Source organism: Ruditapes philippinarum, unplaced genomic scaffold (assembly GCF_026571515.1).
Source record: "Ruditapes philippinarum isolate M1 unplaced genomic scaffold, ASM2657151v2 ctg949_1_1_1_1, whole genome shotgun sequence".
NCBI classification, from domain to species: Eukaryota; Metazoa; Mollusca; class Bivalvia; order Venerida; family Veneridae; genus Ruditapes; species Ruditapes philippinarum.
This window is the reverse complement of record NW_026861887.1, coordinates 247,496-259,862: the sequence shown is the minus strand read 5'-3', so window position 1 is coordinate 259,862 and position 12,367 is coordinate 247,496. Positions and strand designations below refer to the sequence as shown.

The 12,367-nt window shown below is 30.7% G+C and overlaps 2 protein-coding genes across 2 annotated transcripts; both read right to left on the bottom strand.

The window, feature by feature from the left end:
- Positions 1–485: 485 nt before the first annotated feature.
- LOC132717270 (uncharacterized) lies at positions 486–3,676 on the bottom strand. Its single transcript, XM_060700704.1, has 3 exons — positions 3,424–3,676; positions 2,978–3,179; positions 486–2,004 (listed from the first exon to the last, which is right to left on the bottom strand). The coding sequence occupies exons 1-3, from the start codon at positions 3,547–3,549 to the stop codon at positions 1,826–1,828; spliced, it is 507 nt and encodes a 168-aa protein (XP_060556687.1). The 5' UTR covers positions 3,550–3,676; the 3' UTR covers positions 486–1,825.
- Positions 3,677–4,253: 577 nt separating this feature from the next.
- On the bottom strand, positions 4,254–11,441 carry LOC132717264 (uncharacterized). The gene is made up of 4 exons (XM_060700698.1): positions 11,230–11,441; positions 10,765–10,948; positions 4,892–4,913; positions 4,254–4,475 (listed from the first exon to the last, which is right to left on the bottom strand). The coding sequence occupies exons 1-4, from the start codon at positions 11,300–11,302 to the stop codon at positions 4,254–4,256; spliced, it is 501 nt and encodes a 166-aa protein (XP_060556681.1). The 5' UTR covers positions 11,303–11,441.
- Positions 11,442–12,367: the final 926 nt, after the last annotated feature.

The following is a 12,367-nucleotide window of genomic DNA, read 5'->3' as shown; positions in this document are numbered from 1 at the left end:
ATGTCATTTTTATGTCTGTATTATGCGCCTTGTATAGCTACGTTTCATAATTATTTAAAATACGTGTATAGTGTCCACCCATCCTCTTGAGTATGGCTGGAGATACCAACTTACATGCAAAATTTAAACCAAATTGCGATGCCGATGTCAGTACGATTGTTCTCCTTAACTAAATGAGTCGAGATCATACTAAATGAAAAATATATTGAAATTTTTGCATGATATATTTACGGCTCCTTGACACAGAAAACCATATATATTAAAATTGTAAACTGAATTAATTGAACACACGATACGCATACACGCGTAAGCACGGGCACACATGCATACACACAAAATCATCAAGACAAAAGTAAGTATTCTACTTGTAATACTTTGAATTTAACATAACAAACAGTTCATTTCTTATAAAATATATGTTTATTACAGAAAATATCAAACGTTTGTAAGACATTGACACGTATTCTAAAATAAACAGACTTTTGACATTATCAGTGTTGCACAAATTACAAAAGTAGGTCATCAGGTTATAATCAATGACAATTAATAGTAAACTAAAATGATTTATAAAAAAAATAAGTAAATTGTATGTATTGCAAATTTTTATATTAGTATATTTCGTACAACAAAACCCTCCTTTTGCCAATGCCTATAATAAATAAAACTCAGGGAATTTTCTCAAAATCAGTTTTAAACAATACAAACATTTATGTATTTTTGAACCGATTTAAAATTTTGTATTAGACGGTATATATGCTGTAGCACATTGTTGAACAGTGAGAACGAAACGAAAAGTGCTAGAATAAACTGTTAAAGAAAAATGAATTCAATTTTAGAATCAGTGACAATAAAAGGAATTACATTTTACAAAGTTTTAAAGTTTTTTTTCTTGGTTATACATAAAGTGATATGATAAATAAAATTATGAAAACTATATACTTTGTTCTTCAATTTGTAGTATGAGATGACTTAAATACTAATACAGTCCTAAAATGATTAATAAGAATCCCTAAAAATGACTAATAAGAATCAATGAATTTACACAAATCGATGAGAAATATAAAGCCTTGCAATTTTCAGCATGTTCACTGGCAGATGCTAATTTATCGTAGAAAAAATGGTACAATTGAATATGTTCTAGTTCTTGCAAAATCGTTGTAAAGCAAGTAAATCCTCTGCCATTACGCGTTGGAATGGATGAAACATATCAAAATATATTTCACAACATATTATCAAGGCTTTGTTTACCACACATGGTTTTCAGCTACTATTATGTAAAAGCTGTATTTATTTTTAAACAATTCAAGTAAATGTCAAATTTATAAAATGTTCAAAAGCGAAATCAAGTTTGATAAATACTAATGAAAACGCCATCAAAATTTAAGTTTGCGACAAAAATTAAGACACAGAAATCACAAGATTGAAACAAAACCTGTTATGCAATAGATATAATTCTAGATTTTGTATTTCATGAGTAAAATGGATCGGAGATGAATATCATTACCAATTTGAATGTCAACATTTCTTGCCAAGTAGGAAATATTTTCTAGTACTTCTGAATTTCACACAAAACCAAATGTGATTATATCAAATAAGCCCGTGAATATACACAAAAACGATCTGATACAGTATCGAAAACTATGCCTTTTGTAAAAAATCAATTTTCAAGTTACATCCATGATATAAAGTTGCAAACAATACAGTTATAACTAACGGGGAAACATTGCAGCGATGTTTGCTTCCTATTTTGATTGCAATAATCTATTATCGTTATATTTGATAGATATTAAAGACAAAACATTTCTCTTTAAACGGGTGAAACCTTTTAACTGAAACTGGTGTTTATGCGTACAAAGCTTTCAAACTTTTTCTTGAAATCAATTTTAAAATAAAAGTTTCCATGCTGATGCATTACCCTCCAAATGTTCAATGCTTGATCGTCATTCTTAGCAGATACCATAGCTTCTTGTTCAATTATGTTCAAAAGTATAACTGTCTTACAGTCTATAAGATAAAATGCATTATTATTTTTACATTTACCTTCGTTACAACTCATAATAGAATTTTATAAAATTGCATAATTCATTAATTTTGTTCAAGCTAAGAAATATGTCTGAAAAGCACCTAAACTATAAATGTTCGGACAAAGAATTATATGCATAACGATGTAAAGATAGGAGAGCATAGTTAGTATTTCATAACTTTATTTTCAAGAAATATCTTTAAAACTTAGTTGACATATGACTATAGATAAAATTCGTCTTTGATATCAACAAGGCCTTAATGTAAGAGTAACAGTTAAGGCTTAAATATAGTATAAAACTTGGGACAAGGCTTATCACTTAAAAAATCATTATTATTGTCAAAATAAAGCAGTTATTATCACAACTGCTTAAATAACATAAACTCGTTTGTCTTTCAAATGCCTTAATGCATGAACTTCTAATTTGACATCGATTTTTTAGCAAGGGTCTAGGTCTTGCACAAAATACACAATCTCATAATGCTTTACATTTACTTAAAATTTAATCGATATTCTCAATGCATGACATAATTATTACCCGGGCAAGGTTTTCTAAATTTAAACAATGGCCCTATTGTTACTTTGACCATAGAGTGAGGATTCTTGGGTTATAGCATGATATACCCCCTATCAACATTTTCAAAGTGCTTTCAAAGTGCTTACATTGCTTTTATTGCTTATTCCTAAGTGTCACATTGACCTTGAGGCTAGGGGTTTCGGTCGTGACATATGATTTATGCATGGCATATTGCCTTATCAAGTCTTTTTTTTTAAAATCCACGCATCACACACGCATCAATATATATAAAATGACAGGGGATCCCCATTGCTATTAACATGACGAGCCTTTGACAACAAACCCTTTAAATCTTTCTCGTAAGGAAATTCGAAATAAAAATTATATGATATTTTGTTGCAGATCAAATAAAGATTAAGTTTATATTTAAAAGTTACCTTTTTCTTTAAGTTTTTCCTGACAGACATTAACATCTCCGGTAGCAATAACCAAGGTCGGTGTTAACGTTTTATTTTCCAATTGTTCAACAGGCTGTGGCTCTTGAAAATTAATCGAGCTTGAAATGTTTTCTTTTAACTCTCCTATTAGTTGTTGGACAACTACCAAACTGTCATCAAAGAAGACATTGACAGACCATTCCTAAAGAAAGTAAAGTCACTTGCCTGAAGATTTTAAAATGAAATTTAAAATGAAAGAGATTTTAAGCAACGGTAAAAACTGGTCTGCAGCATGCCTAATTTTTATGTGATATATATCAGACGACAATTTGGCACGCAGCTGACCAGTATTAATATTTAATTTACTGTAATATTAAAATTTTTAATATAAACTTGCATGTACGAATACGAGTATTTTTTAATATGTGTATGCTAAATATTCTTACCCCCAGTTTTATTTTATGCGACTCTATTCTCTCATTAAGATGTTGTAGAGCACTGTCGTTTATCTGTTTCGGAACAGTCCCGATTGTCCATATTTGTTCTCTCAAGGTTTTCCCGTTGAAGTCCATTACTACTACATCTTTAGTGCGCAAACTTTTATACTTACGTAGGTCTTTAAAGCTATAATGTACGCCTGTTTCTTGCTTGTTCACAACAAAATATATGACGGTTACTCTGTTCAGGTCTTTAATTTTGTCTATAAAGAAATTTAAATCACGCCATTTAATATAAATATTTTCGGGGTTAAAATCAAACTAAAGAAACATAACACGGTGAATTATTGAAACCGAACTAAACGATTTAATATTATAAGGATGGAAATTTAAAAAAAATCCAATCATTGCATTTGAGATGACATGGACGGGGTTAACGTTTTTGAATCAAACTGACTGTCTTTAAATTTCCTCTACTATCTTAACGCGTGTCCTTTAGACACTATAGATGTATGTGAAAAAAACAATTCATTACATTCTCATAAACTTTTAAGTTGAAATTCTACATCACCTTTAAGATAGAACCTTACTTCTTTATGTGTTTACAGTATATCAGAGAGAGAGTGTTGAACCTATTTTGATTATTTTCTTGCAAACAGAATGAAATATTGTAAAAGTAAGTGTCGTTATGAAAGTACACATTATCCTCAATTGGTCATAAAATCTAACCACGTTGTATTGAAGCGAATATTTCAAAAAAATATGAGATTATCTGTGCCGTCTTGACAAATTACATACAGTACTGTTCAATAAAAAACAGAAACTGTTAAATATAATATTCAAGAAATGTACACGCCTTTATCTAATTGATTCCATAATGGACCAAAGTCATCTTCAACGCGTATTGAAATGTGCCTTAAAATTGCAATAACTTTAAGAAAGGTTTTTTCTGCGTCACTAGCTTTGTGGAAGTCTTTCAATTTAAATTTGGGAAGATGCTTTTGAAGGTCATTGATAAAACAACTCGTTGTTTCTCCTCTTTCAGCATCATAAACTAGGACCTGTAAAAAAATAAATAGCGAAAATAGTGTATGATGTTTTTCGCGTATGAAATTGCAGAGTAAAAAGTCTAAGGTGAAATACAAATATCTTTATCTTCAATTCCGTACAAAACATATTATCCGAAGACTTACCATTTCCGTGATAACGATAGTAAAAGGACCATGCTGTTGTTTTCTTTTTTGTTGTTGTTGTTGTTGTTTTAAACATGGCTTTAATCGAATAAGTGAATCATTTGAACATATGTCTTGAGAAAATATAAGATTATTTGTGTGTCTTCATATTTTGAAAGAATCAAATATTTAAACATGCTCAAAATAACATACAATGTCAAAACGTTTGGGAGTTCGGTGTGACTATATAACACAATATAAGATATCAACATTAATAAATTATTGAATTTAGAAAGTAAACTTACTGTTTTCTTGTTTGTCAAATCTCTGTAAAACAGAAACATGTGCAAGTTATTATTTATCTACCCTATTCCGTATTATGTATAGAAGCAGACATAATGCACACAAAATATGAACAGATGTGTTTATGTACTGTCAACCATTCTATAATAAAACATATATAATGGATATAATTCAGTCAACAAGGAGAATCATTATTTATATTTTAACAAAAAAAGGAAGTAGACATTTATCGAATAAAAAAAAATGTTTTTCGCGGTTTGTGCCGCAGGTGTCCAAAGCGTTGATTAGTCACGACCCTGCCGTTTAATTGGGTAATGTTGACAAAAACCCAGCGGTCAGGTCTCTGTCAAGTTACACTTGCAGTGACTTCGAGATTACATGATATGATTGTAGTGACAGCTTTATTTCCTTTAAGAGTAATCAATTTCCTACCATTTGGTACCAAGATTTTTTACAAATTGGTGAAAAAATGTTGGAGTTATTGAGTTCATATTAACATAAGTGCTGATAAATGAGCGGCATTTTGCATACCTATACTAAAAATAAATGGGTTTTTTATGGAAAATGAAGGACATTGAATTAAAAGCATATACCAAATATTAAAACATGTTTCAAATGACAAATACTGCAGTTTACATGGTTTTGAGAGGAAGGTCACAAGCACAAAAATAATGTCGTGCTGAACAATCTTTAAGGATCGGAAATATTACATCCCTTATTAAATGTACGGTACGACTTTTTACAGCCTCCACATGGCACAAACAACGCTGATGTGGCGATAAAATAGAGTGAAATAAGAATCCAAAAAGAAAGCCTAAAACGGCAAAATTGAAAATGTTGCAGGCTCGGTTTAATTGAGTCTGTTCATGGACGGTATTGGAAAGTGCAAGTTACCGTCCACGCCCCCTAGCACGGGCTTAAGCAGAATTCAACATTTAACATGAACTGGACTGGTAAAATTTAGAATTTTGAAACATCCGCAGATGTATTCATATGGCGGTAACATGGAACCTTCAATGTGACACGTTAGTGCCATTCCATAAAAAGCGGCATATTGTCCCAAAGTTAATAAATGCGTGTGCCCGTAACAAGAAAATAACGGGCGAAACTAAATAAAAAATAATTCTGAAAGGGGAAGGCTTTATAACCCCAATTAACTACCATACAAATGCTAAAGAATCATCTGATAACCTTAGAAAGGAAGCACAATATTGATTGGATTAATTGTTTCAGATATATGTGCGTTCTATTTTCAATTATTAACGGATATATTTTAATGCCACTGTCTGATTTTTATCTCTAATTAGGAAATACTTTCACAAAATTAGGTTTAACTTGTAACTATCACACATATTTAAGAATTTTTTACCTTATTTACTTACATTACTGACAAAGAAGATGTCTCATAATAATTGTTCACCCTATCACCTTCATAGTTATATCTCGTGATTATGTGATCATTATATCTGTAGCCTAATATGGAGACACTATCACGTACTGAGAAGACACTATCTGGTTATTAGGTGATTAAACAGGACATATGGGTATCAATTGTAAATATGACGCACTTAAAAGATAAGATAAGAAATTAATTTTCACTTAAGTGACATGTGTAAAATCAATGATATGATGCATTTGAATTTAGAGTTACTGCATTACACCCGGCAAAATAGACCTGTTAGTTATCTTATATTGAAAAATATCAAAGTGTCTGTAATTATTATAATTTCTGCGCCAATGGAATGATTGCGATCGATTGTCACAATATGGACTTTGATGTGACACAGAGTGGATCATAAATGTTATCTCAAACATACCATTAACTTACCACAGAAAATGTCTACAAATTTATCTCCAAAAAATGATTATTTACAAATGAATTATGATACAAGAACAAATCACTTCACAAACAAACTTATGTCAAAGTATCTCTGTGTCTACGAGAGTCCTCGTTTGAGGTTTTTACAATAAGGTTTCTCCTATGAGTTTTCTCTAATGCGGTTGTTGTTGCAAAATGAGTCACGATGGCGGGTGTCTTGAAAATGTTCTTGTAAATCGTTGCTACACTTTCTACAGCGTTGACATTGTTGACTAAGGGAATGTGTCGCCCTTTAGCCATTGACATAAAAGGTGTCAAAGGCCCGTGTCAGCTCCAATAAAATAACGTGAATAAACAATCCACCGTATATTTCGTGAAACAAAGATTCAAACACATCCGCATAAAGCTGCACTGTAAATAGTTTCAAATATATGCCACATCATAGCCTCCCAAAAAGAAACGTCTTCCTAAAAACATGCTTCTTAAGATCCTACATAAGATAAACATTGCGTTGACATATTAAAATCAGAGGGCTGAAAGCTCTGAGGTATTTTCTGATCTTTTCAATCTAAATCGTACTGTACAGTACATCTGTATGTATTTTCATGTTTAAGTTTATTTTTATGTGACTGTGTCAGAAAATACAAAAATGATGAAAAATGAAATGAAGTATAATAGTGCATTTAATACACGATGCTGCAGCATTTTGCAAAAAAGTTATAGTAATTCGGGAGACTCATATTAAATATACTATGAATTCATGTATATATACATACTGTTCATGTCTGCTTCCATACAAATACAGTATAATTAAAACTAATATTATGTAAATATGGTATTAATGATGTTCCTTTCATCGATTAACATGCCGCAGTGTAAATTTGCAATCTGCACTTACGAGACACTAGAATAGAAAGAGCTTTTAAGATGAATCTACAAAAATGAATAAAAAAAATGTAAAAAATAAATAACTGCCCAAATACAAAACATAAATCTCAAAAATTGTATACTTATCAAAATCTAAAAGAAATTTACTTTACGCAAAATCACTAAAATACGAAATAGTATTACAAGAAAAATGATTTTATCTTGTACCAGCTGTACTTCTATTGCCAGTATAATTCGTCTGTTATAATTATAATGGCATATAGAACGTCAAATGCACTAGAATTCGGTCAATATACATCAAAATACAAAGCGCTGAAACAGATCGTGCAAAGCATGAAACTTGAGCTCGACTTATAGTTAGTAAAGCTGGGACATCCGGAAAAATATTGGAGTAAAGTAAAGGCCCGTCTTTGAAACACAGACATGATACACACATCTTGTTCATGAAACAAAAATGTTACGATCGAATTACTGGGCTAATTTTATCGAAATAAACGGCAAATACATAAAATGATAAATAGAAATGTATGCAATCCAAAAAATAAAGAAAAGAAAAAACACTCAAATAAATAATTCATCCGAGACTTCTAAATTAAACAAAAAGATGATCCAATCTTTCAATCGGCGTGAACATATTACGCACACATTATTTCGCGTTATATCGTCTGTATCCGCATTACTTTATCATTATTTTTGTTTTTCTTCGTGTAATGACGTCTTTCGTCCCATTCATTATGCCCTTTATTCGCGTAACAACGCTTTTATTAGCGTAATCGAGGATTAATTCGCGTGACCGTGCCTTTTTGTTTTGTGTAATTAGGTTTTTTTTTTCGTTTTTAAGACTTTATTCGCGTTAATACGCCTTTTTTGCCGCGTTATTACGCCCATTAGTTTGCGTTATATTGCCTTAAAACGCATTGTAACAAATTTACAATTATGTTAAAATTCTAGTTTATTTGATACTATAAGGATATCGTATATTTGCACGAATTTCCCAACTTAAAGGAGTACGCCTCTAGATTCCTGCAGATGTTCATGAAAAGTTTGAAAATAAATTAAAAAGTAATATATTGTGTGGTGAACAAAGAAAATAATTTACACAATACTAATTGCACTTACAACAAAGACATGTCAAAACATGCAAAAATAACCTTTACTGTGTGAGTAACGCTATAGAAATATGTTTAACAAATTACTGAAAAAAACGATCAATAATGGCACATAAAATGAAAATTATTATTTCTATATTGCATCATTTTACTTTTTTTAAATTTTCAGTATATTTTTCTCAGGTCTGATTTTTAAAAATATTTTGACTCATCTGGAGGCATGCAGCTTCAAAATATTTTCTTTTGTATAGAGAACGATAGAACATTAACAGGGTGGTAAAAATTTGCCGACCTGTTACGCGGTCATGAAGTCATTTCCTCAATCTCATAAAAATCAGCTCCTTATTAACTGTACGCATTAGGGTCTGAAAGGCACGTATAAGAGGTCACTTTCTCTTGACCCTTTAAACAGCCAATCATGTACCTGCTTTCATAATTTTGAAAGCAATGCGGTTTCTAATTTTAAGCGTTGGAATATCAATACTGAGTAGGAAACGTTTACAATTTTGTGAATCAATGATACAGTTGAGTACAATAAAGTACATGTAAACTCTTAATTCTTTGATTTTCCGTATACCTGACAAAATTGCCGCACTATTTAGCTTATCATGGGATATCATGCAATTTCCGCAATTTTGTCTGACTTTCTGCACAGTCCTGCTTTATTTAAACAATTCTGCATCATGGGATATAAACGACGATAATTGGTGCATAATTTTATTTAATCAAAGTAAAATCTTTCGCATCTTTCTTTCCCTAATATAACTCTCAGTGATAACAGAGTTTGATTTAAATATAAGGTCATTATTTTCCCCAAATTGTGTCAGTTATCTATCGGTATGCGTTTAAAATAACAATTACAATTCGGATTATATATACCAGTACACACTATTCTTCGCAAGTAAGGCTTGGGGGCATGGCACCAGTATCAGTTATAGATCGATTGTTTGCATAAGGGTCTTATTAAACATATTAGGAAAGAATTATGCTAACTTAGTATACACAGGAAGAAAATACAATGCGAACTTTCTTCTGATGAAAAAGGTTTGCATTGGTCTACAAAATGTTAACAAACAGTATCACTATATATTTACAAACGAAATGTTTTCCAAAATTATTGTACCCTTTTTCTTTTGCAAACGCCAATTTCTCTCAAATAGGAAAATTATGAAATGCACAAACTCCCTTTTAAACATTAACCAGTGTTACATAATCAACAGTGAGATCAAATTAAATCGAAATATGAAAGTCAATAATTAACCAACAAAAGGTCTGCATCGTTAAAAATTAGTTCAGCCTATTTTTTTGTTTTGCATATCATTTAACTTTGTTTATATAAAAATGTAAAATCAAGGAAAACTGTTATCTTTATACCTTTATATACACCATGCTAACATGCATGATAAATAGAGTGTATTTGTTTTTCGCACCATTTTAAAAGTAATTCATGATAGAAACACTCATATACTAAACAAGCTGTCATTCATTCTCGTAAATAAAACGAAAACCAATTATGAATACGATAAAGTGTACACCAAGTTTAAACAAATCTGGACAAAATGTGATCTCTCGAAAGTATTTTCACACAACAAAATAACATGAAATTGCAGATTCGGTTTAATTGGGTCTGTAAATAAGAGAAAAATGAAATAAGGAACATTCCTCTCGTCAACTAGTACCGGCTTGAGCGGTATACTGTAAAGCTGTACTAGGCCAACACATTTAGACATTTGCTAACTTCACGAGTAGAGGTTATCAATACACGTTTAGAAAGCCTATATTCTCCAATTTAATCATGAACTAGAAGTCAATTTATCGTGAAAGTATGCTTTCATATTCTTACATATTTTTGTTTGGATTTGATCTTTACAAAATGAACAATGTCAGGCAAATTAAAAGCAAAAACTATAATTTTATTGCCCCCCTCAATTCACCATGCTTAAAGGCATCAAATACTTTGTCTAATGTTCAAACATATATTTAAACGAAGAAAATGTTGTCTTGGTTCAGAAAGTCATTCAAAGAAATTAAATGATGCTGTGAAATTCAAAATGCATACCGAATTTTATTGACAGCCTGCCTATATTTAAGTGTCAGTGGCCATTTACATGGTTTGTCTTCAAAATGTATTGTTACATAATCTTCAACCAAAGTAAGGTTGTAATCCTCAATATGGAGCTCCAAAGTAGAAGCGTTATCTGTATGAACCACAACTGCAATGACTCTTCCAACATACTCTTTCTCTATAAAAGTCCATAGGTTTTCATTTAATATCAACGTAAATAAGAAAAAGTAATTTAATAATACGACGTGAATTTATATATCTTGTAATAATATATCTATAAAAATCTATTAACAGCTGCAAGATAACGGATTAACCAAGAAAGCAAACATTTTACAAAGACGGTTAAGAGACAGAAAACAAACATGCCAACTAAAACAACTTATAAGAACAAACATATTCTTAAACTTTATTCAGAGATTCAGAAAAGTGTAGTACTTTTTGTCAAACACTTTTTATTACCAATCAATTCTTCGTCAATACGTTTAAGACATTGCTGAAGATCAGATTTATCTTCCTCTATGATAACAACCATCGGTATTTGCCTTTGATTTTCAACACAACAATCATATCTCGTAAAATTATGATTCGTCACCAATTCTGTTAGTTTCCTTTGATAAAACTTTATTTTTTCGTCGTTGTCGTTTTGATTCTCATGTACATATACATGTACTAGCATCTGAAAATATAAATTTTTTGTTCATTTTTCCTTAACTTTAGTCAATGTCACTTTATAGTCATCATTTTACCGTTGACTATGTCTAAAACTATGACCATGATTATAAAATGTTTCCTTAAACATTTTAAAATATAATTTTAATCGAAAGTCAATATCAATAGTAAAGTATAGTAAAGATTTTGTTTTAACGCTATAAAAATCGGACAGTCTCAACAATGAATTAGGTCGAAACACTTTTCCTTCACGACAATCGACATTTTCATTTTTAAACTGAAGATAGATAATAAAAGTACGCTCTTTATTTCAAAATTATTGATAGAGATTTGGAAACGCTAAAGAAAACTTTAATTTAGTTAAAACTGCAGCTTCATGAAATTCTTGAAGTGGCTCTTTGGAGTCGTCACACTTACAATCTATAACTAAAGCAAAACGGTCAATGTCAAACTTTGATTTCAAAACTTTGAGGTCGTATTCTGAACAACATTATTGCTTTCTTAATGCCAATTTGTATAAAAAACAAGACTTGTGGCGTTTTTCGCATTTTACAGGTACACTGTATAGCAGATTAAAGTAATTGGTCTCTCAGTAACTGAAGAATGTTATATGAGAAATTAATCAAAGACAAAGTCTTTCTGCATTATATCATTGTAAGTCAATTAAAACCTGAATTTACTTTGGAAAAACGTATGTGTTTCAGTAGAAAAATTCATTTCTTCCTTGCTTTTATATCGATATTTTTAATGATCAGAAAAAAATATATTGTATAACTCTTTATAAATTATCGGTGTTTTGTAAGATAATTTTGGAAAATTTCGAAAATAATGTCTATATTGTCATAATGTATAACGAAGTTAAAGCAGGTCTGCTGTTTGGCTTATTCAGGCACGAGTGTCCCGAAAAGAAGAATACTCTCTCTCTCTC

What these genes read in the sequence shown, in the direction of transcription:
- LOC132717270 (XM_060700704.1), bottom strand. Translation starts at nt 3,549, where the DNA reads ATGGACTTCAACGGGAAAACCTTGAGAGAACAAATATGGACAATCGGG. An exon ending in CGCATAAAATAAAACTGGGG is followed by an intron (nt 3,180 to 3,423) that starts GTAAGAATATTT and finishes TACTTTCTTTAG; the next exon opens with GAATGGTCTGTCAATGTCTT. An exon ending in GGAAAAACTTAAAGAAAAAG is followed by an intron (nt 2,005 to 2,977) that starts GTAACTTTTAAA and finishes TTTATCTTATAG; the next exon opens with ACTGTAAGACAGTTATACTT.
- LOC132717264 (XM_060700698.1), bottom strand. Translation starts at nt 11,302, where the DNA reads ATGGTTGTTATCATAGAGGAAGATAAATCTGATCTTCAGCAATGTCTT. An exon ending in CAGGCTGTCAATAAAATTCG is followed by an intron (nt 4,914 to 10,764) that starts GTATGCATTTTG and finishes TCTGTTTTACAG; the next exon opens with AGATTTGACAAACAAGAAAA. An exon ending in ATTTGACAAACAAGAAAACA is followed by an intron (nt 4,476 to 4,891) that starts GTAAGTTTACTT and finishes ATTTTTTTACAG; the next exon opens with GTCCTAGTTTATGATGCTGA.